The following is a 22,912-nucleotide window of genomic DNA, read 5'->3' on the forward strand; positions in this document are numbered from 1 at the left end:
CAATTACTGAAACTGGAAAAAGAAGAACAACTGAGGCCCAAAGTCAGCAGAAGGAGGGACATGATAAAGATAAGAGAAGAAATTTTAAAAATTGAGAATAAAACAATAGACAGAATTAATGAAACCAAGAGCTGGTTCTTCAAGAAAATAAACAAAATAGATAAACCCCTAGCCAGACTTATCAAGAAAAAAAGAGAGTCTACACATATAAACAGATTCAGAAATGACAAAAGAAAAATCACTACAGACATTACAGAAATACAAAGGATTATTAGAGAATACTATGAAAAATAATATGCTAACAAACTGTATAATCTAGAAGAAACAGATAACTTTCTAGAAAAATACAATCTTCCAAGATTGACCAAGAAAGAAACAGAAAATCTGAATGGACCAATTACCAGCAATGAAATTGAAAAGGTAATCAAAAAGCTACCCAAGAACAAAAGGCCTGGAGGAGATGGCTTCACCACTGAATTTTATCAGACATTTAGAGAAGACCTAATACGCATCCTCGTTAGTTTTCCAAAAAGTAGAAGAGGAGGGAATACTTCCAAACTCATTCTATGAGGCCATCATCAATCTAGTACCTACACAAGGCAAAGATACCAAAAAAAAGATAATTACAGACAGCTGATGAACATAGATGCAAAAATACTCAACAAAATATTAGCAAACCGAATTCAAAAATACATCAAAAAGATCATCCATCATGATCAAGTGGGATTTATTCCAGGGATGTAAGGGTGGTACAGTATTTGAAAATCCATCAACATCATCCACTACATCAACAAAAAGAAGGACAAAATCCACATGATCATCTCAATAGATGATAAAAAAGCATTTGACAAAAATCAACATCCATTTATGATAAAAACTCTCAACAAGATGGGTATAGAGGGCAAGGACCTCAACATAATAAAGGCCATATACAACAAACCCACAGCCAACATCATACTTAACAGCAAAAAGCTGAAAGCTTTTCCTTTAAGACTGGGAACAAGACAAGGATGCCCATTCTTCCCACTGTTATTCAACATAGTACTGGAGGTCCTAGCCAGAGCAATTAGACAAAAAGAAATACAAGGCATCCAGATTGGTAAAGAAGAAGTCAAACTCACTATTTGCAGATGACATGATATTGTACCCTAAAGACTCTACTCCAAAACTACTAGAACTAATACCTGAATTCAGCAAAGTTGCAGGATACAAAATTAATACACATAAATCTGTGACTTTCCTACTAATGATGAACTAGCAGAAAGAGAAATCAGAAAAAAAATTCCATTCACAATTGCATCAAAAAGAATAAAATACCTAGGAATAAACCTCACCAAGGAAGTGAAAGACTTATACCCTGAAAACTACAAGACACTCCTAAAAGAAATTAAAGAGGACACTAACAAATGGAAACTCACCCCATGTTCTTGGCTAGGAAGAATTATTATTGTCAAATTGGCCATCCTGCCTAAAGCAATCTACAGATTCAATGCAATCCCTATCAAAATACCAATAGTACTCTTCAAAGAACTGGAACAAACAGTTCTAAACTTCATATGGAACCACCAAAGACCCTGAATAGCCAAAGCAATCCTGAGAAGGAAGAATAAAGTGGGGGTGGGGGGAGGGGGTCCTTACTTCCCAACTTCAAGCTCTACTACAAAGCCACAGTAATCCAGACAATTTGGTACTGGCACAAGAACAGACCCACAGACCAGTGGAAAAGGACAGAGAACCCAGATATTAACCCAAACATATATGGTCAATTAATATATGATAAAGGAGCCATGGACATACAATGGGGAAATGACAGCCTCTTCCAACAGCTGGTGTTGGCAAAACTGGACACCTACATGTAAGAGAATGAAACTGGATCACTGTCTAACCCCATACACAGAAGTAAATTCAAAATGGATCAAAGACCGGAATGTAAGTCATGAAACCATAAACCTCTTAGAAAAAAATATAGGCAAATATCTCTTGGACATAAACATGAGCGACCTCTTCATGAACATATCTCCCCAGGAAAGGGAAGCAAAAGCAAAAATGAACAAGTGGGACTATATCAAGCTGAAAAGCTTCTGTACAGCAAAGGATATCACCAATATAACAAAAAGGCATCCTACAGTATGGGAGAATATATTCATAAATGACAGATCCAATAAAGGGTTGACATCTAAAATATATAAAGAGCTCACACACCTCAACAAACAAAAAGCAAATAATCCAATTAAAAAATGGGCAGAGGAGCTGAACAGACACTTCTCCAAAGACGAAATTCAGATGGCCAACAGACACATGAAAAGATGCTCCACATTGCTTGTCATCAGAGAAATGCAAATTAAAACCACAATGAGATATCACCTCACACCAGTAAGGACTGCCATCATCGAAAAGACAAACAACAAATGTTGGCGAGGATGTGGAGAAAGGGGAACCCTCCTACACTGCTGGTGGAAATGTAAATTAGTTCAACCATTGTGGAAAGCAGTATGGAGGTTCCCCAAAAAACTCAAAATAGAATACCACTTGACCCAGGAATTCACTTCTAGGAATTTACCCTAAGAATGCAGCAGCCCAGTTGGAAAATGACAGATGCACCCCTATGTTTATCACAGCACTATTTACAATAGCCAAGAATTGGAAGCAACCTGAATGTCCATCGGTAGATGAATGGATAAAGAAGATGTGGTACATATACACAATGGAATACTGTTCAGCCATAAGAAGAAAACAAATCCTACCATTTGCAGCAACATGGATGGAGCTAGAGGGTATTATGCTCAGTGAATTAAGACATATGGAAAGACAAGTACCAAATGATTTCACTCATATGTAGAGTTTGTAAGAACAAAGAAAAAACTGAAGGAACAAAACATCAGCAGAATCACAGAACCCAAGAATAGATTAACAGCTATCAAAGGGAAAGGGACAGGGGACGGTGGGTAGGAAGGGAGGGGAAAGAGGGGGAAAAAAAGAAAGGGGGCATTATGATTAGCATGCATAATGTGAGGGGGTGGCACGGGGAGGGCTGTGCAACACAGAGAAGACAAGTAGTGATCCTACAGCATCTTACTACACAGATGGACAGTGACTCTAATGGGATTTGTGTGGGTGACTTGGTGATGGGGGGCATCTAGTAAACATAATGTTCTTCATGTAATTGTAGATTAATGATACCAAAAAATAATAATAAATAATAAATAAATAGATACATAGATAGATACATAGATAGATAAATAAGTATATTAAGTGAAAATTCATGAAATCTGAATAAAGTTTAGAGTTTAATTAATAAAAAAAAAATCCCTAAAGAATACACCCCAAAACTATTAGAACTAATAACTGAATCCAGCAAAGTTGCAGGATACAAGATTAATACACAGAAATCTGTTGTATTCCTATCTACTAACAATGAAGTAGCAGAAAGAGAAATCAGGAAAACAATTCCATTTACAATTGCATCAAAAAAAACAAAATAACTAGGAATAAACTTAACCAAGGAGGTGAAAGACCTATACCCTGAAAACTACAAGACACTCATGGGAGAAATTAAAGATACCAATCAATGGAAATACATCCCATGCTCATAGGTAGGAAGAATTTGTATTGTCAAAATGGCCATCCTGCAACAGCCCCAGCCAGGCCAAGCCCACAGCAACAGCGGAGATAAACCCCAAAGCAACTGGGCAGGAAGCAGAAGCCCTGTCTGCGCACAGCTGCCCAGCACAAGCCACTAGAAGTCGCTATTCTCCCAGGAAAAGGCTACAAACCAACAAGAAGGGAAGCTCTTCCAGCGGTCACTTCTACCAGCTCTGCAAACTATCTCTATCACCATGAAAAGGCAAAACTACAGGCAGACAAAGATCACAGAGACAACACCTGAGAAGGAGACAGACATAACTAGTCCTCCTGAAAAAGAATTCAAAATAAAAATCATGAACATGCTGACAGAGATGCAAAAAAAAATGCAAGAGCAATGGGATGAGATGCAGAGAAAAATGCAAGAGCAGTGGGATGAAGTCCGGAAGGAGATCACAGATGTCAGGAAAGAGATCACAGAAGTGAAACAATCCCTGGAAGGATTTATAAGCAGAATGGATAAGATGCAAGAGGCCATTGAAGGAATAGAAGCCAGAGAACAGGAACGTATAGAAGCTGACATAGAGAGAGATAAAAGGATCTCCAGGAATGAAACAACACTAAGAGAAATATGTGACCAATACAAAAGGAAAAACATTCGTATTATAGGGATACCAGAAGAGGAAGAAAGAGGAAAAGGGATAGAAAGTGTCTTTGAAGAAATAATTGCTGAAAACTTCCCCAAACTGGGGGAGGAAATAATCGAACAGACCATGGAATTATACAGAACCCCCAACAGAAAGGATCCAAGGAGGACAACACCAAGACACATAATAATTAAAATGGCAAGGATCAAGGACAAGGAAAGAGTTTTAAAGGCAGCTAGAGAGAAAAAGGTCACCTATAAAGGAAAACCAATCAGGCTAACATCAGACTTATACCAATCAATGGAAATACATCCCATCTATATGCTGCTTACAAGAAACTCACCTTAAACCCAAAGATAAGCATAGACTAAAAGTCAAGGGATGGAAAAACATATTTCAGGCAAACAACAGTGAGAAGAAAGCAGGGGTTGCAGTACTAATATCAGACAAAATAGACTTCAAAACAAAGAAAGTAACAAGAGATAAAGAAGGCATACATAATGATAAAGGGCTCAGTCCAACAAGAGGATATAACCATTCTAAATATATATGCACCCAATACAGGAGCACCAGCATATGTGAAGCAAATACTAACAGAACTAAAGAGGGAAATAGACTGCAATGCATTCATTGTAGGAGACTTCAACACACCACTCACCCCAAAGGATAGATCCACCGGGCAGAAAATAAGTAAAGACACACAGGCACTCAACACACTAGAACAGATGGACCTAATAGACATCTATAGAACTTTACATCCAAAAGCAACAGGATATACATTCTTCTCAAGTGCACATGGAACATTCTCCAGAATAGACCACATACTAGCTCACAAAAAGAGCCTCAGTAAATTCCACAATATTGAAATTCTACCATTTTTCAGACCACAAAGGTATGAAAGTAGAAATAAATTCTACAAAGAAAACAAAAAGGCTCACAAACACATGGAGGCTTAACAACATGCTACTAAATAATCAATGGATCAATGAACAAATCAAAATAGAGATCAAGGAATATATAGAAACAAATGACAACAACAACACTAAGCCCCAACTTCTGTGGGATGCAGCGAAAGCAGTCTTAAGAGGAAAGTATATAGCAATCCAGGCACACTCAATCCCAAATGAATAGTCTAACATCACAATTATTAAAACTGGAAAAAGAAGAACAAATGAGGCCTAAAGTCAGCAGAAGGAGGGACATAGATCAGAGAAGAAATAAACAAAATTGAGAAGAATAAAACAATAGCAAAAATCAACGAAACCAAGAGCTGGTTCTTTGAGAAAATAAACAAAATAGATAAGCCTCTATTATTAAGAGAAAAAGAGAGTCAACACAAATCAACATAATCAGAAATGAGAATGGAAAAATCACTCCACAGAAATACAAAGAATTATTAACTAAAGCATTCTACAGATTCAAAGCAATCCCTACCAAAATACTGATAGCATTCTTCAACAAACTGGAACAAACAGTTCTAAAATTCATATGGAATCACAAAAGACCCCAAACAGCCAAAGCAGTCCCGAGAAGGAAGAAAAAAGCAGGGGGGACTACACTCCCCAGTTTCAAGCTCTACTATAAAGCCACTGTAATCAAGACAATTTGGAACAGACTCATAGACCAATGGAACAAAAAAGAGAGCTCAAATATAAACCCACATGTATATGGCCAATTAATACACGATAAAGGAGCCGTGAATATACAATGGGGAAATGACAGCCTCTTCAACAACTGGTGTTGGCAAAACTGGACAACTACATGTAAGAGAATGAAACTGGATTATTGTCTAACCCCATACACAAAAGTAAACTGGAAATGGATCAAAGACCTGAATCTAAGTTATGAAACCATAAAACTCTTAGAAGAAAACATAGGAAAAAATCTCTTGAATATAAACATGAGTAACTTTTTCCTGAACACATCTCCCCAGGAAAAGGAAACAAAAGCAAAAATGAACAAATGGGACTATATCAAACTAAAAAGCTTTTGTACAGCAAAGGACACCATCAGCAGAACAAAAAGGCATCCTACAGTATAGGAGAATATATTCGTAAATGATTTATCCAATAAGGGGTTAACATCCAAAATATATAAAGAACTCACAAGCCTCAACACCCAAAAAGCAAGTAACCCTATTAAAAAATGGGGGGAGGATCTGAACAGACATTTCTCCAAAGAAGAAATTCTGATGGCCAACAGGGATATGAAAAGATGCTCCACATCACTAATCATCAGGGAAATGCAATTAAAACCACAATGAGATGTCCCCTCACAGCAGTTAGGATGGCCAACATCTAAAAGACAAGCAACAACAAATACTGGCAAGGGTATGAAGAAAGGGGAACCCTTCTACACTGCTGTGGGAATGTAAATTAGTTCAACTGTTGTGGAAAGCAGTATGGAGGTTACTCAGAAAACTAAAAATAGAAATACCATTTCACCCAGGAATTCCACTCTTAGGAACTTACCCAAAGAAAACAAGATCCCAAATTCAAAAAGACATATACACATGTCTTTTTATTACAACAGTATTTACCATAGCCAAGAAATGAAAGCAACCTAAGTGTCCCATCAGTAGATGAATGGATAAAGAAGATGTGGTACATATACACAATGGAGTATTATTCAGCCATAAGAAGAAAACAAATCCTACCATTTGAAACAACATGGATGGAGGTGGAGGATATGGCAGACTCACAGACTCCAAGAAGGGACTAGCGATTACCAAAGGGAAAGGGGGTTTAGGGGCATTATGATTAGCACACATAACGTAGGGGGGTCACAGGGAAGGCAGTATAGCAGAGAGAAGACAAGTAGTGATTCTATAGCATCTTACTATGCTGATGGACAGTGACTGCAATGGGGTATAGGGGGCAGACTTGATAATATGGGTGAATGTAGTAACCACAATGTTGCTAATGTGAAACTTTCATAATATTGTGTATCAATGATACCTGAATAAAAAATTTTAAAAAAGGAAAAGACCTGTACCACCATTTTAGGAAACTGTGAACATATACTGGTTTTCTCTGTCCTCAAATAATCACTCTATTAATTCTCAGAATTAAAGTAACCTCTCTCCCACAACCTCAAGTAAAGCAAGCTGCTTTACACTGTCTTCAAGGCTTTTGTTTGAAGAAGTTAACAGATACCCAGATCTTGAGTTTTGAGATGAAAACTGCCTGGTTCATTGTATTACAAACATTCAATTAAAAATATAAAGTGTTCCTCAAAACAAAAAGCAATCACTTAAAATTAAGTTCTCTTTTGAAAAAAGCCATTAAAAACATTATTGGTTTATTAACAATCAACATTTCTTTCCTAAATATGATGTTTATGATCCTCTAAATCACGTCTCATTTGCAAATTTTGTTTTACAACAAAAATACTAGTTGCATAAACAGAGTTTTGAACCAAGTTATTGATCAAAAGCACCCTAGGTTACATATGGCAAAGATTACAGTATCAGCGACACTGTCAAAACCAAGTGCAGAATGCAAATGCTGCTTATTCACAACTTCCTTGAATAACGATAAAGATGTCATTTTTAAATAAATAATAAGTTAACCTTACCAAATTGGAAGGGACAGACACCTTTGGAAATAATTTTTTGAGAACGTCTTTAGCTTCCAATTCAACAGCTTCCACATGTTGTTGTCCTTCCTAAAGAGGAAAATGAACTAAATCAAACAAGAATATAAAATAAAATTTTAAAAAGCTATAGTATTTTAAGCTCAAGGGAGGAAAAGTCACAATATTTAAAAAATTCAGCTTAATAATGACCAACTTTTAAATTTCCCATTTTAATATGTCAAAATGCTTCCGTAAGCAAGTCTGCAAAATCTCTAAAGCATCCTAAATAATGAATAATGTCTTTCATTAATCAAGCCAATGCAGTACCTGACAATATGGACATTTTCCTTGCCATTAGGAATCAAGTGGTTTGCTCCCAGGAACAACTCAAAAAACAAAAACCAAAACAAACAAAAAATATATACTTTCTACAGCTAAAACTTTAAACTACTATACAAAAAACAACACTTCCTACAGCTATAACAAACTACATACAAAAAAAGTACGCACCTGGGCAAAGTAAGTGAGGCTTACTGGCTAATAAACCTATACCAAAAAATGTATTACAGATGGCCAATAATGCCATGGGATTAAAATGGCAATCTTCATATTTCCAGCTTCAAGATCAGTTGAAGCTACTAAGGCTAAACAAAGCAAAAGAAAAAGACCATCAAAATCTGATGGGTGGTACATATGAGAAAAAAAGGAAAAGAAAAGAGAAAAAACTGATGGCATATTACTTCATCAATGTCGAGCATCAAGACAACTAATACTGACACTTGTGTATGGACTCTGCCAGCTATAAATTGAAAGATAAGTATTATAAATACATGTATAAATTTGGTGATTTTGAAACCAAGTCTAATGAATCAATTACTAACTCAAAACCATGGTTTGTCAAAATTAGGATAATGACTTGATTACACACAAAATAAGACTCTAATATTCAAACCAACTTTACAAGATTAAAAAAAAACTATAAAAAAGTACACCTCAACCAAGCCAAGAACATCATCTCTCAACAATACTTTGCAAAGTTCAAAAGAAGGCAAGCAAGCTGGCAGGATCTCAACCCTATCTTGCTCTCATCACTTAAATGTGATCCTTGAAACCTATTACAGATTTAGGATATACTTTAAGAAAATCTAGTTACATGAAAAATTAAGATACACAGTGCAAAGCTAGACATTAATCATAATCTGTACACACAAAAAGATGTTATTTTATTCAGGATTAGTGGCCGGACTTCAAAAGTAAATGTTTTAAATATTATTTTCAATTCAATAAAGTCTACTGTTTTTCAGGAATATACACACCTAACTGCATAAAACAAGGTATACTCATCTGAGAAAATAATTAACTGCTAATTTATAGATAATTAAAAGGTCATTTTTATCATCTGACCACAGAAGTGGTAGAGCAAATGCCAAAGAAAATCAGTTAGGCAGGGAGACACTATGGAAAAGGTTTTTCGAAAACTTCCCAAGGGAAAAACAATTAACTGAAAGAAATAAGTGCTAACTTCTAAGCAAGAGGCACAAAGATGGGAAGTTACTTTTATTCTGTACCAACAATTTTAGCTAAAAAGTTGTCACTTGGCATAGCAATTTCGTTGTGGACAGCAATTTCCATTACAACTTAACACCTGGAAAAGAGCTAATACTGAAAACTGCATTATAATTTCTTTACTGTCTTTATCTAAGTGTAATGTCATATATATGGAGTTATCTTTCATGTGATCCTGTCATTTGGAGTCTCTCCTCATAAATATTTACAGATAAAGGTTATCCTGGAAAAACAATATATACTCCTCTGTTACATTTTAGATTAAGTGTATTGTTTCTTATCTATCATCTAAAACACTAAAGGTATTTTTATATAGTTCCTTCTCCTTAGAGATCTAGAACTGTGGTTCTAGATCAATCAACATCACGTTGCACCTATGCTGAGGACTGCCTAAATTCCACTGAAATAGAGAAAGATTGTAAATTCTATTCTCTACATATAGACCATTAGCTATTCAAGAAGCCATCGTGCATTTGGTAATGAGTTTTGATATATGAATAAATTCTTATACTCATCACTAAGCACATGATGAAATGTGGATAAGTTCCAGCTTTCTTTTGGAATCATAATATGATGCAAAAATACCTTTGAAAGTAGCATGTACGTTCTTTCAGGAATGGCATAATATTAAGAGATTGGCACTTCCTTGATACCCAATCTCATTAACAAAATTAAAGCTAAAAGGTAGCTCTTAACAGTGAAAAACATTGTTGTAGAAACCACCAGACACTATACCAGAACGCCCACTGCTAACAGAACTGAACCCAACTACTCACAATGAAACAATTAACATCCTGCCTGGCCTAGGATTTTTCTATTCCCTGGCCTAGATTTCTCTGATCCCAGTATCTACCAGCTGTCTCAAATTTAAGACTCAGTGAAAATTAGGACCAGGTGAATAGGTATGTAAGTAAATACAAATCTACTACATATAACTACAAAGGTACACTTGAAAAAAAAAATCTAAACTCTATACTACTAAAAAGATCTTTCAAATATCACTAAAACTTGCATCTAAAATTCAACAAATTACCCTGGCTAACAAAATACTTACAGAATGTTGAACTTAACCACATGTGCAAAATTCAATAATCTTGTTCCACATTTACTGATAAGAATTTTCAAAATACTTAGCTGAACTAGCATATTCACTTCTCTCAATCTTTAAAAATATTATGTCAACTACAAATCATTAGAAATCTTCAAAGCCATAGAATAACTTGAACTTAGGGAGAATACCCTTTATTCTCCCTAAGGGAAATGTGTTTCAGGAGTACTTCACATACTCTGGTCAAGAGATTTCTCCCTCATTCAATATTCCATACTAAAGAACACAACATGCATCATTACTGTCCAATCACCTCAAAACCGTAAACTTTAATTTTAGTTCCACCTCTTCTAAGGAATCATCCCCAATAACACATGCAGAATTGATCCCTTCCCTGTACTTCTTAAGACTTTATTCATTTCCACCTTGAGCCAGGTGTGCCCCAACGGACCTAAGAGATAAGAGAGTTCACTGTGCATTGCAGGCACATCCTGGGTATTCAAATGGGTCTGTTAATTCAGTTAGATTTTCTGGTTCAGGGTTTTCACTGAAGTTCTCTTAACCAATTCAAGAGGCACACTCTGTCTGGTAAGAGCTTACATGGGTCACAGGTCTCCTGAGACTCTTCACCTTAAAGCAGTAATCACCAAAGCTCAAACAATCAGGTAATCACAACAGACCAGCACGCCCAAAATTAAACCTTCAAGTAGATGAAAAAGCAGAGATGAAGAAGATGATAAATGTGGATGATAAGGAGATTTTATATTTAAATTGCAGTAAAATTAATGCTTTAGTCTGATTTAAAGACAAGCTGCAGATTTGCTCTGTTTAGTGGATCATTTCTATAAGTTGCATTACAACCTTGGAAGTCTTGTTCACTTTGTCCTGCAGCATTTTTTCAGTTGATGCCAATGCTTCCATTGCTTCCCAGTTTTTCTCCCGAAGGTCCTAATCATTTTTAGAAAGAATGATTTCAGTATATCCATTATTGAAAGAGTTTTGCTTTTTACTTCATCAGTATTTTGCACTGCATTTAAATGCTGGTTACTGCAAAATTACTTCAATGGGAAAATATGTATATTAGCAAAAAAATAAAAAGCAATGTTTATAAGTTTGAATGAGAAAATAAAGATGCCCACTTTCCTGTTTTAGGATACACACCAAATGCCAGTTTTAAAGTAATTACTGTGGACATGTGACAAAGAAGAAAGCATTCAAAAATAACTGCACAAACCAAAATTACAAATACGATTTCAGGTACACTGAATATTAGAGGATTAAGGACAGAGCAAATACACAAGTCTTGAAAGCTTTTGATCTTTAAACAAGGCCCAGTGTCACTCATAGGACTTTCCCTGCAGCATAACACCTTTTTCTCTAAATATGTTTTTACTAAATTAACACATTTCAAATCTACCCAGGAATCAAATAGTAACTCACTGTAGTTCGTATCTTTCTTGGCATGGTCAAATGTATATGCCATAAAGCAACCTAACATGCACTGCATGAGCTACTTGACCAAGGCTGAGTATGGGGAGGCTGGAAAGCGATGAACAAAATTGTCTTGGAAGAGAAACTGAGGTCACTGGAAACTGAGCTCTGAATAATCTATTTTTACAGCATTTCATTAGCAAATACAAATCAGGACAATTTACCGTATCTTCAGATTTAGAAACCTAAACAGATTTAAAAAATATATAAAAAGCCAATAATCACCATTTATTGAATTCTTACTTTATGTGCCCAACACTGTGCTTGGAGCTTCAAAATAAATTTTCATTAATCCTAATAACCACCCTAAAAGGTATTTATTTCCATTTTATAGATGGGGAAATAGCTTAGTCAGATTAAGAAGTCTGGCCAAGTGTATACAGCAAATGAAGTGGCACAACTAAAATGGATTGACACCGCAATCTGCGGGCCTCCAGAGTCCTGGCTCCTTTCACACGCTTCAATACCTCCAGTGCTGTCGCAGCCGCTGCATTAGACTGGCATTACTATGTCCTCCTTATCTCAGAATTCCGATAATAAAACACAGTTAAGATGTTAGCAGTATATTGGCAAATTCACCTCAGGTTCTGTGGCCAAGCAATGCTGTTAGTACTGTTACACAAACACACAAAAACAATTCACATACCTAATTTTGACAAACTTGGGGATGCAGGTACATGTCAACTTGTTAAATTAACAAATTAATGCAAACTTTTGAAAAATTTAACTTTTATTAGAAAACACATACAAATTACTATCAATATTTCCCCCTTAGATTTCAGTAACTTTTCAGTTCTTAGCAAACATACTTTGGTATGCAAAAATTCCTTCTCTAGCAAGAATGTTTGGATTCAAGTTACAGGTGTCACCTGCTGATCAGAGATTTAAGAAATGCATCTTAATTCACTATTTGTCTATTCAGCAAAAGTAATAGGATTTATATTTTTTAGGACATTATCTCTTCAGATTTTAGCATAAATGTATTCAGGTTCTGAGGCCTCTAACATGCTTAATTACCAAAATCTGAACCACTTCCCAGTTAAAAAATGGAGGTTCCAGCAGGCTTTGAAAGACACTTAACTACTGAAAATACTGCTTTTGAAAACTAGCATTATTTTAGTTTACAAAAAGGCTAGCCTAATCAAAATAAGAGGAAATACCTTTGATTTTAAAATACTGAAATGAAAGAATAATTTTTCTAAATAAAAGCTCAATAGAAAGTCAACTGTATTTTTAAAAACTGCAATAGTTATAGCTTCAATATTTAAATCAGAAATACACAAATTAGCCTTTCCTATTAAAAAAAAAACTACTCTCTAATAAAATGATTATCCCAATAATGCCCCAAAAAAGCTACATACAAAATGGTACTTTCTCACAAAGATTAAGAAGAAACCTAAAGTAGATTTTTTAAAATTCTGAACCATTATATTTCAGTGAAGCAAAAAAAAGAAAAACTTTATTCTGAGAGAGATCTGCTTACATTGTTTTTCTTCCTCTGGTGTTCAACAGCATCCTTCAAAGACTCTAACTCATTCTGGAGACCAATTATTTCTTTTTCTCTTTCTGAAATTCTAAACCAGAACCATATGTATATGAATACACATAGCAATATTCTAGGCAAACAGTGAATATAGTACTTGTTACTACAAAATAAAAACAGTAAATAAATAATGCTTTGAAAATGCATTGACTTAGGCAAATGCTTTAAGCTCAGCTATTACCATAGAAAGCCTATCCCAAGTTCATATTTTCAAAAATGATTTTTAAAATAAATTTTTACAATATGACATGCTGACATTTGTGTTAAAGAGAAATCATTCTTAAAGAAGAAGTTCATGAACACAGGAACTGCTGTAGTTGTGATTATTTCTATTTTTAGCTAGGGCAGTAAAATAGCTATTTTCAGAAAAGTGAAAACTGATGTAGAAACACTCCCTTAAATGTACTTTCCTACCAGAACATCATGAAATCAGTTAAGACTTTCTTTAAATGGCTAATCCACAACAAAAAATATACTAATATGAGGTAGGTGTTCTCTTGTCATTTTTGTAACAGTTTCAGGATTCATATTTTTATGCATCTAGTACCTAGCCATTTCCCAGTATTGCAGAAAGCAATGCCAAAGATTCATAATTCAATTCCATTACAGTTGAAAGTGGCTTGGGTAGAAAATTAAATTAGAAACTCTTCTTAAGAGTAAGGCGCTATATTAAGGGGTTGGCAAATTAGGGCTGTGGGTCCAACCCACACATAAGCCATAAGTTGATTTTACGTTTTTAAAGTTTTGCTAAAATATATACATATATGAAACAGAGATCTCTATGGCCCACAAAGCCTAAAATATTCATTATCTGGCCATTTATTAAGTTTGCTGACTCTTTCTCTTTAGTCAAACTCAAGACTCAATTTACCAGTAAATAATTCTGAACTAGTTAGTCAAACTCAAGACTCAATTTACCAGTAAATAATTCTGAACTAGTAAACCACCAATTTTGTAAAACAAGTCACGAGGCATAAAAAAGTCAAGATCATTTAATATACTTAATGTGGCTGACATTTAAAATATTGAAACATTTAACATAGTATCTGTAATGACCTTAAATGCAACCTAGAGACAAATATAGGCCAAAAATAAAAATGTTTAAGCTAAAAAAAAATAAAACACCTTAAAAGACAGCAACTGTAAGGATTATGAGATCTTTTATATGCAGAAGCTAAACCAAAATTTGCATCATTCAATTCCACAGTGGTATTAGGATAACTGATATAATTTTAACCAATAGTAAAGACTTCAAAGTACAGTTTGAGTAAACACCTCTCTGAATGCTGAAAAATAAAAATCTCCCTCAACAAAATATTCAAATAAATTCAAATACGGTAAGAAGGTACGTTAGCTCAGCTAAAGGCATAGCTAACCAGACCTGCAGTTAAAGAAATCCAAATAGAACTGTAAAAATTAGGTGACCATTTGCAATTACTTTAAGTAGCTTATCTGAGAACCATTTAGCACATAAAAACAGTTATCATTTCCCAAGCTGTGAATCAAAATTATTACTCACACTTTTAATAGTTCTTCATGAGGGGGAAAAGAAGATGCCTATTAAAAGAGTTAAATGTTTTTAAAGTTAAACTTTCAAAACAAAGTTTTCTAGAAGATTTCAAAATAGCAAAACCCCTCAGATATAAATTGACAACACTAAAAGTAACAATACCATCTTATCCTTTCTGCCCATCACCAAGTAATTTTAAAAAAAGCATGCACAATTTATAAAATGTACTGCATGCTAAATCAAATCTTCACTGTCACTATGTATTTAAATTCTTTAAGTATTTATTAATTTCCTACTATGTGCAAAGCACTGAGTTATTGGCATCTTGAATTTTCATACTGTACAATTTATATTTGACTACATTAAGTTTCCAAAAGTGGAAAAAAAAAAAAAAGCCATAAATGAAGTCCAAAGCAAAAACTAGGAAAGTTTATTTGATGTAACAAGAAGTTAATTTTACATAATACGTAAGGTAACAAAGTCCTTCACATTATTTATTCCTTGATGACTGTGGGTGAAATTGTAATATTTCCAGAATTATCTAGCCTGACTTTAGTACATCTGCATATCAATAGGTGTTCAGAGGTGGGAAGAAGTATGGCTTTAGTGCATTTGCATCATTCCTCAGGGGTGGAGAGAAGTTCAACCCCATATCAATGGGTAATTACCTGGGCAACAGAGGGCTTATCTGTACCTGAGAGGTGATGGAGAGGGCTGGTTTTGGCTTCTGCCGGAGCAAGAGAGAGAAACAGCCCTGGACTGCAGTTTGTAAGCAATAAACGGATTTTAAACTTCATTTCTCCCTTTGACTGATTTCAGTTTTTAGAGGTACTTTGCCCCGGGATTTCTTCTCCCTGGCCTTAAAACGACCATAGTCTCCCAAACTAAACTACCATAAGCTTCTTGTCACAAGAAGTTATTCTTTTGCTCCTCAAAATACTTTCTAGTTTACCCATATGTACTTTCATAAAATAAATTAATGTAAAAGATATTTTGGTAACAACTTTAAAAAGAAACACATATTTTATTTTGCCAAACAGAATTATACCTTAAAGAAGTATTTTAAATAATAGTAAACTAGTATTTAGTATGCATTCCTCAGTTTCTTTCTAATTGCTTATGTTTTGTTTGGGGATTGAGGAGGTAGGGCATATACATATGTTTAAAATGACCACTATAGGATTTTAACTAAGAAAAGCACTCTAGAGAATCTGAAAATATACACAGATACATAACAGAGCTAGAATATAAATACTAGCATTATTTATGTACACTTTAAAATTGTAGATTATTTTATCTTCGCTATGGCATAACATTTTTTTAAGGAAATTTGATAAACAGATAAAACAATATATACTTATTCTGAAAGAAAAGACAAAAAAATGGAACAATTCCTATGGACAGTCACAGATTATATGACTTTTTAACTACATAAATAAAAGGCAAACCATCTAATAGCACGTACCTGTTGATAGTTCTGTTGCTTTAGCTGTTCGATTTGGAATTTAAACAATTTGTTTTCATCTTTTACTTCCTATTTAAGCAAAAATTAAACATGAATACCTGGACAGAGATTTTTATTTTCCAAACAAACTTTTTTAACATATAATAGCCATGAAAGTTCTAAAACAGTAATGATTTAAAAAGTAATAAGCCCTATACTGCAATGCATTATGGAATTGTAATAATTATTCTGTACTAGCTTTGGGAGTGGGTATATCTCAATGGAAGAAAACAGGATCCAGAAACAGACCCAAATACCTGTAAGAATTTAGTACAGAGTGACCTTTCAAACAGGGAGGTCAAGTTCTTCTAGTGGAATTCTGGGCTCAGCATTTCTTTGTTGTCAGGATCTGTCCTACGCACTGCAGGAAGTTTAGCAGGATCCAAGGCCACCAACTCACAGGATGAAGCATCCCAACCCCCACCACCAGCTGGAACAACCAGTCTCCTAATACCGCTAAACATCCTCTACAGGCATAAGCACTACGGTAAAACACTGACGGGTTATTTAGTAAGGGAGCTAACCTTTTCTTTAAAGGTTGAAATGTTATTCTCATAACTTACTCTAATAAATAATATGAATAAAACATCTAAACAAAAAATTTATGAACATATAAGAAAATGTGAAAACATTTTTATCATCATAGAGTGAGAGATAACTTTCACTCCAAAACTAAAAGTCAAGAAATTATATTGAGTACATAAAAATTTTGAACTTCCAAAATATGGGAAAAAACACAAATGAAGAAAAAAGGAAAACTTAACAAACCACTTCATATACAACAAAACACTAATTTTTCTTCTTATGTAAAAGGGATCTCAGTTTTAAAAAGTAGATCCAGAGGGAAAAATGCAGGAAAAATTAAAGGCCAATTCATACAGAAATAAAGAGTAGAAACTTGTGTCACAATCAAATGCAGATTAAACAATACAGCCACCTTTCAAACTTAATATTGAATATTTTTATCTTTGTCATTGTTGGAGAGGATGAAAAAGAAATGGCCCTCTACTGGCAGGAGTGCTAATTTAAACACTTTTGAAGGGCCATTAACATTATTTAACAAAATTTAAAATGAGTCAAATCGGGAGGGACCAGGGAATGTGATGGAACCAAGCCTTGGAGCATAAAGTATGCGCAAGACTATTCTGAGTCAATGCAGGGAATCTAAAACTTGCTATCACTTAAATCAGTGTTTTGTAAGTACTTTCAATATTAACTACCTGAAGTTGAGGAAGATACTGATTTTCTATTTAACTATCTCTTTCAAGAAAAAACAATCTGCATAAACCTTTGACCCAAAATTTCACTTGTAGGAATTTCAAATACAGATACAGTAGCAAAGGTATTGAAAATGTGTATGCAAGGATATTCACTGAAGAATTGGTGTTAATAGGGAGTACAACCCTAAATAATATGGTATCCTAAACTAGGATTGGTTATATAAATGATGATACAACCATACAACAAAATACCATAAAGCCATTAAAAGTTAAAAAGATAGGAATGTGTTTACCTTAAAAACATTAATTTGGTGACAAGCAAAACACAAAAGTATGTATGGTTAAATAGAGTATTTTAAAAAACAAGTATATATACATACATTGTATGCATGGGCACTCTCTCAAAAGATATACAAATAACTGATAGTTACCGGAGGAATGCAACCCAGTAACTGGGTGGAAGACAGAGTCATTCTGTATTTTATTTTCTTGTGTAGTCGTCAAAATTGTTTTAAAACATGCAAAAACAATAATTCACACAATAATGTTAAGTAATCATATTCACCTGTAATAGCTTTGTTTTGCTAGAAAGATCACTCTCCCTCTCTTTTAGAATAGTTTCGACTCTCTTCATTTCATTTTCCTTTTCTTTCAACCTAGAAATTTTACAAACACCTTACATTGAATTATATACATAAAAAAAGGACTAGAATCCAATATCATCCCTACAGAAAAAAAGACAGTAGAACTAATGCTTATCAGGTTCTCGCTTAATTACAGCAACTCACAAATCTGTTTTTCCAGAATCATTCAACTCAAAGGCAACTACATCCTAAACTGTTACAGTTTGTATTTCATACTTAACATTTCTTAATCAAGTACGGCTTTATCTAGGAGCAAAATGTAAAATAAAAGCCACAATTAGTTGACTTTAGAACTTAGATATGTCCAACACCTTGTGCATAAGATGCCAGATGTAATTTAATCTCGTTCTCCCTTACCAAACATAGATGTAAGTCTTACTATTTCTAGCCCGAGTGAATCCAATTCTTTGTCATCCTAAGCAACAGACCTCTCACAAAACACTTAACACTATTAAAATCATCTGTTTATTCATTTCCTCAGAGCAGGAACCCATCTTAGCCATTTCAGTATTTATAGTGCCAAAGGACACATAATAGACTCTCAAATATTTGCTGAATTGAACATTATTTTTATTCTACCTTAATCTAGAAGAATTTCAAAATGTTTAAGAAAAATGACAGAAAAGCATACATAAAGAGTGGGATTTTAAAAAAGGAAAGAAAGAGCAAACCTTAAATACATACTGCTAACAGAAAGAAACCAAGCTGAAAATGGTACATACTGAATGATTCCAACTATATGACATTCTGGAAAAGACAAAATTATGGAAACAATAAAAAGATGTTGCTTACCAGGAACTGGGGTAGGAATGTGGGGTTGGAGGGAGAAAGGGATGAGCAGATGAAGCACAGATTTTTTTTTAGGACAGTGTAACTATTTTTTATGATACTGAAATGATGGGTATCTGTCATTATTAGTCAAAACCGACAGAATGTACAACATCAAGAGTGAACTCTAATGGAAACTATGGACTCTAGTTAATAACAATATGCTGATATTAATTCACCAATTTTAACAAATGTACCACACTAATGCAAGATGTAAAAAAGAGAAATGGGGGAGAGAGTTATATCAGAACTCTCTCTACTGCTCCCTCCTACCCCAAAACATAATTATTAATTTGAAAATACAAAAAAAAGGTCAAAATAAATCTAAAATTATATACTTTAATGATATATATGCCTGCTACAAATATGACACAAATGTGTCTCTAACCTTTCCATTAGCAAATCAGATAAAATCCCCTTGACAAAAACAATTTTACAAATGACCTATCTTAAAGCCAAGAATAGAGACATCTTCCTTGGTCTTCATAAAGTCAATGGCCTAATAAATACCCTCAACTATCTTACTTTTAAAGACAGTTGCAGAGGCCCACTTCTTAAAGATTAATGAAGACTGATGGCATCACATCAAAGCAAAATCTATGAAGTCCACATACCCTTCCCACCAATGAAAACTGATTTAGTTTGAGAGATTTCTTAGGACAGAAAAGTTTCTAGAATGAACAGCTACAAAAACTGGTACCTCTTATTGCTGATCAGATTTAACTTTTTACTATTTGGCATAGCATAACTGAACTGACAGGAGATACCATTTTCTCCAATAAGCAAGTTACTTTTACAGAAAGATTCAAATTTCATTACAAAGATTATGGCTAGGATTATCTTTTTGATGATTCAGAGATGTTACTCTTCCAAATACTAATATGATTTTAATTTAAAACAAACTATCTCTCTTTATAATAATTGCATACTTTGTATTTTTTAAAAAACTTAACTGAGTCTATATATTAGCAAGAAGAAAAATTTGAGAAATGTGTTTGAAGGGTCTGGAAAGGTGTGGAAAAAATGAAAGTTCCTGTGGCCAGGATTCTCACCTGGCCCTGGTTGGCTCACTCAATACACACATGTGGGCAATATGTTGCTATTGACTCTATATAAAGAGCTCCTCCCAGTGCTCTGGGTGACATGGTGGCACAGCTGCAAGGCTGCAGGAGAGCAGAGCAGAGACTGGAGTGGTGGCAGCACCAAGGACAGAGGCCCAGAGGGCAGCTGTGCAGGCAGAGCAGTCCAGAGGCAGAGACTGGTTTGCTGCATGCTCTGAGTGGATGGGATTTTAATGATTGATCTGCCACCGTGGAAATAAAGTTGGGTATAACCCTTTCACCCCCAAGAAGATTCTACTGTCATTTCTTTGGTCATGTTGAATCAACAGTGAACTTGCCCGGGGCTGAAACCCACTGGCAAGACAAAAGGATAAAATCTCCAAGCATCCGAAAGCACTTAATGCACCTGTTTTACTATACCAAACAGATACCTGGCATACTTGCCTCTGGACTATAATTCCTACTGAACAAGGAAGTTCAGGATTTAGAAGAAACTCATCCTAATATTCAAGCACGCTGTGGAAAACAGTAAGACGTTCCTCTTTAAAATGCTGGCAAAAAGCATACTTACACAGCCTCAAGTTCTTCAAATTGTGATGCAGAACATGCCTAAGAAACAAATTCACATTTTTAATTCTACCATCAAATAGATCAGGTACTACATTATATATATATGTATATAATCATTCACCAGTAAAAAAAAAAAAAAAAAAAAATGTGGTAAATATAAATGGCCCAATCTTAAAAAAAAGACAAAATGAATTTTTTTCATTTAATTTTTAATATCCATTTCTTAAAGGATTACAGATTAAGACACCAATTAAATAACAGACACTTAAGGATGAGCTCAAGAGTCCATCTGAAAACGCCCATTGCTTTCAGGCTCAGGCTGACAAATCAGGCAGAAAGACCTGACGGGGTTGAAAAGTTGACTTATTTTATCAACAACAAAATTATGGTACAACAATCATTTTTATGGCAGAGAAACTCAGAGAACATATTAACTTCTTTACTTTCTAGTACACTAGCAATTTCTCATTTTTTTGTGAAATATGCTGGTAATTATTTACATTATACCTCTTTCAAGTTATGTTGGGCTACTTCCTGAATATGAGCTTTTAAAGATGCATTTTCTTCTTGAAGATCCTGAAAAAGAACAGGTGTGAACAGAATTGATATTCAAGTATAAAGAAGATTGTTTACTTTAGTTTTTAACTTCTCACCTGTAAGCATTTCCCTCTACTGGCTAGGTCTCTCTCTCTCTCTTCTAAGACAGTCTTCATGGTATTCATCTGTTCCTCCTTTCCTTTTAATCTGACAATAAATTAATAAGAACTATCAATGAAAATATTACATAACTATACAGAGCAAATATACTGGAGACTGGAAAAGTGTATTTTAGGTTGCACTCACAGTTCAAATTGATTAAAATAAGCTACAAAATAAATATTTTAAGTATAAAGGCATATGTAAGATTTTGGGTATCAAATTAGGAAGTATAGGATAATTAAAGGAAACAGTTACATCACCGAAGATCTGGGTTTTGAATAAATTAGGGTAGCTCTACTCCCACCCCATATCACTGTGCTTAAGTCAATACCAGCAACTTTAGGCAGCTTACTACAACTGATTTAGGCATACACAGCCAGTTTCAGAGTGGCTATTAAAACGGGCAAAGAGCAACATCTCAGTTTAAGGTCATATTCAGATTATATATAAATTATGAAAAATAAGACTTCCCACTCGACCCCATTCCCATCAAAAAGCCTGTAGGTTAAATCCTAATGAAAAACTTAAGACCTTGAAGCCTTTTTGAGATATAATTTGATATTCTCCAAAATATTACTTGAAATCGAATTAAAAGTGGTGATTTTTCATTATAACTTTAACTTGTGGAGAAGGGTGTATTAAAGGGTAATCAGAGGAATGATACTTACAAGCTCTGAAGTTCCTGAACTTGAGAAGTGATAGACAACTGAAATACAAAGAAAAAAGCAATTCATAATCCTTTCAGTTTGCCTTATTAATAAGCTTTATGATAAACTTTAAAATGTGTACACTCCCAATTACAAAAATCCTAGCTGAATTATTCATGCCAAAATGAGGTATGTTTTAATTTCACCTTCTTGACTTCAGGAACAGTAAGAGTAACAAATTAAAAATATATGGCAGGGGGTAGGAGGGAGGGAGTGCCAGCAGGGAATATAATTACTAATAGTAAGTCTAGATAATGTGATACTTCTAAAATTACAAAGATGAGAATATTAACTGTACACATACCTCCCTACATAACAGAGCTCTTATCCTTCCCAGTCTTCAAGGCCAACTACTCCTCATCAATACTTTACACTGCCCTTCTTTAATCTCCTTCTCTTATCGTACACAGTTCAATAGTACCTTTTAATCCCCACTATCTTCTAATAGTCTCTTCAGATCGTGGCTTAGATGTCAGTCCCTCAGGAGGAGACTTTCCTGAACTCTCAATCTATAACAGAGGATTTTGATCTTTTCATCATACCCTGTTTCATTCAACACATTATCTTCAAGCACTAACACAGTGCTATGACAAACAGGAGGAACTGAATATTGTTGAATCAGTCTGTTGGATGAATGAATAAATCATCTCTTCCATGCAATCTCATGATTTTTTCCAATGAAGCCTTATCAGATTAAATTCACCAAAACCCAACTA

General features: G+C 34.5%; 1 protein-coding gene across 18 annotated transcripts in view; it reads right to left on the minus strand.

Moving 5' to 3' along the window:
* The window catches only part of KTN1 (kinectin 1), a 145,313-nt gene that overhangs the window by 17,274 nt on the left and 105,127 nt on the right, over positions 1 to 22,912 (minus strand). For 6 of the 18 annotated variants that reach the window (XM_073211198.1, XM_073211201.1, XM_073211195.1 and 3 more), the window contains 10 exons: positions 22,158 to 22,195; positions 21,444 to 21,534; positions 21,298 to 21,366; positions 20,792 to 20,829; positions 18,253 to 18,343; positions 16,429 to 16,497; positions 14,973 to 15,010; positions 13,394 to 13,484; positions 11,281 to 11,367; positions 7,806 to 7,895 (listed from right to left, as the gene is read on the minus strand). In XM_073211198.1, coding sequence (XP_073067299.1) covers positions 7,806 to 7,895; positions 11,281 to 11,367; positions 13,394 to 13,484; positions 14,973 to 15,010; positions 16,429 to 16,497; positions 18,253 to 18,343; positions 20,792 to 20,829; positions 21,298 to 21,366; positions 21,444 to 21,534; positions 22,158 to 22,195 — 702 coding nt within the window. The remainder of the gene's footprint in view (positions 1 to 7,805; positions 7,896 to 11,280; positions 11,368 to 13,393; positions 13,485 to 14,972; positions 15,011 to 16,428; positions 16,498 to 18,252; positions 18,344 to 20,791; positions 20,830 to 21,297; positions 21,367 to 21,443; positions 21,535 to 22,157; positions 22,196 to 22,912) is intronic. The other 12 variants (XM_073211205.1, XM_073211199.1, XM_073211200.1 and 9 more) reach the window with 3 other exon arrangements.

This window comes from Manis javanica, chromosome 8 (assembly GCF_040802235.1).
Source record: "Manis javanica isolate MJ-LG chromosome 8, MJ_LKY, whole genome shotgun sequence".
In the NCBI taxonomy this organism is placed as follows: Eukaryota; Metazoa; Chordata; class Mammalia; order Pholidota; family Manidae; genus Manis; species Manis javanica.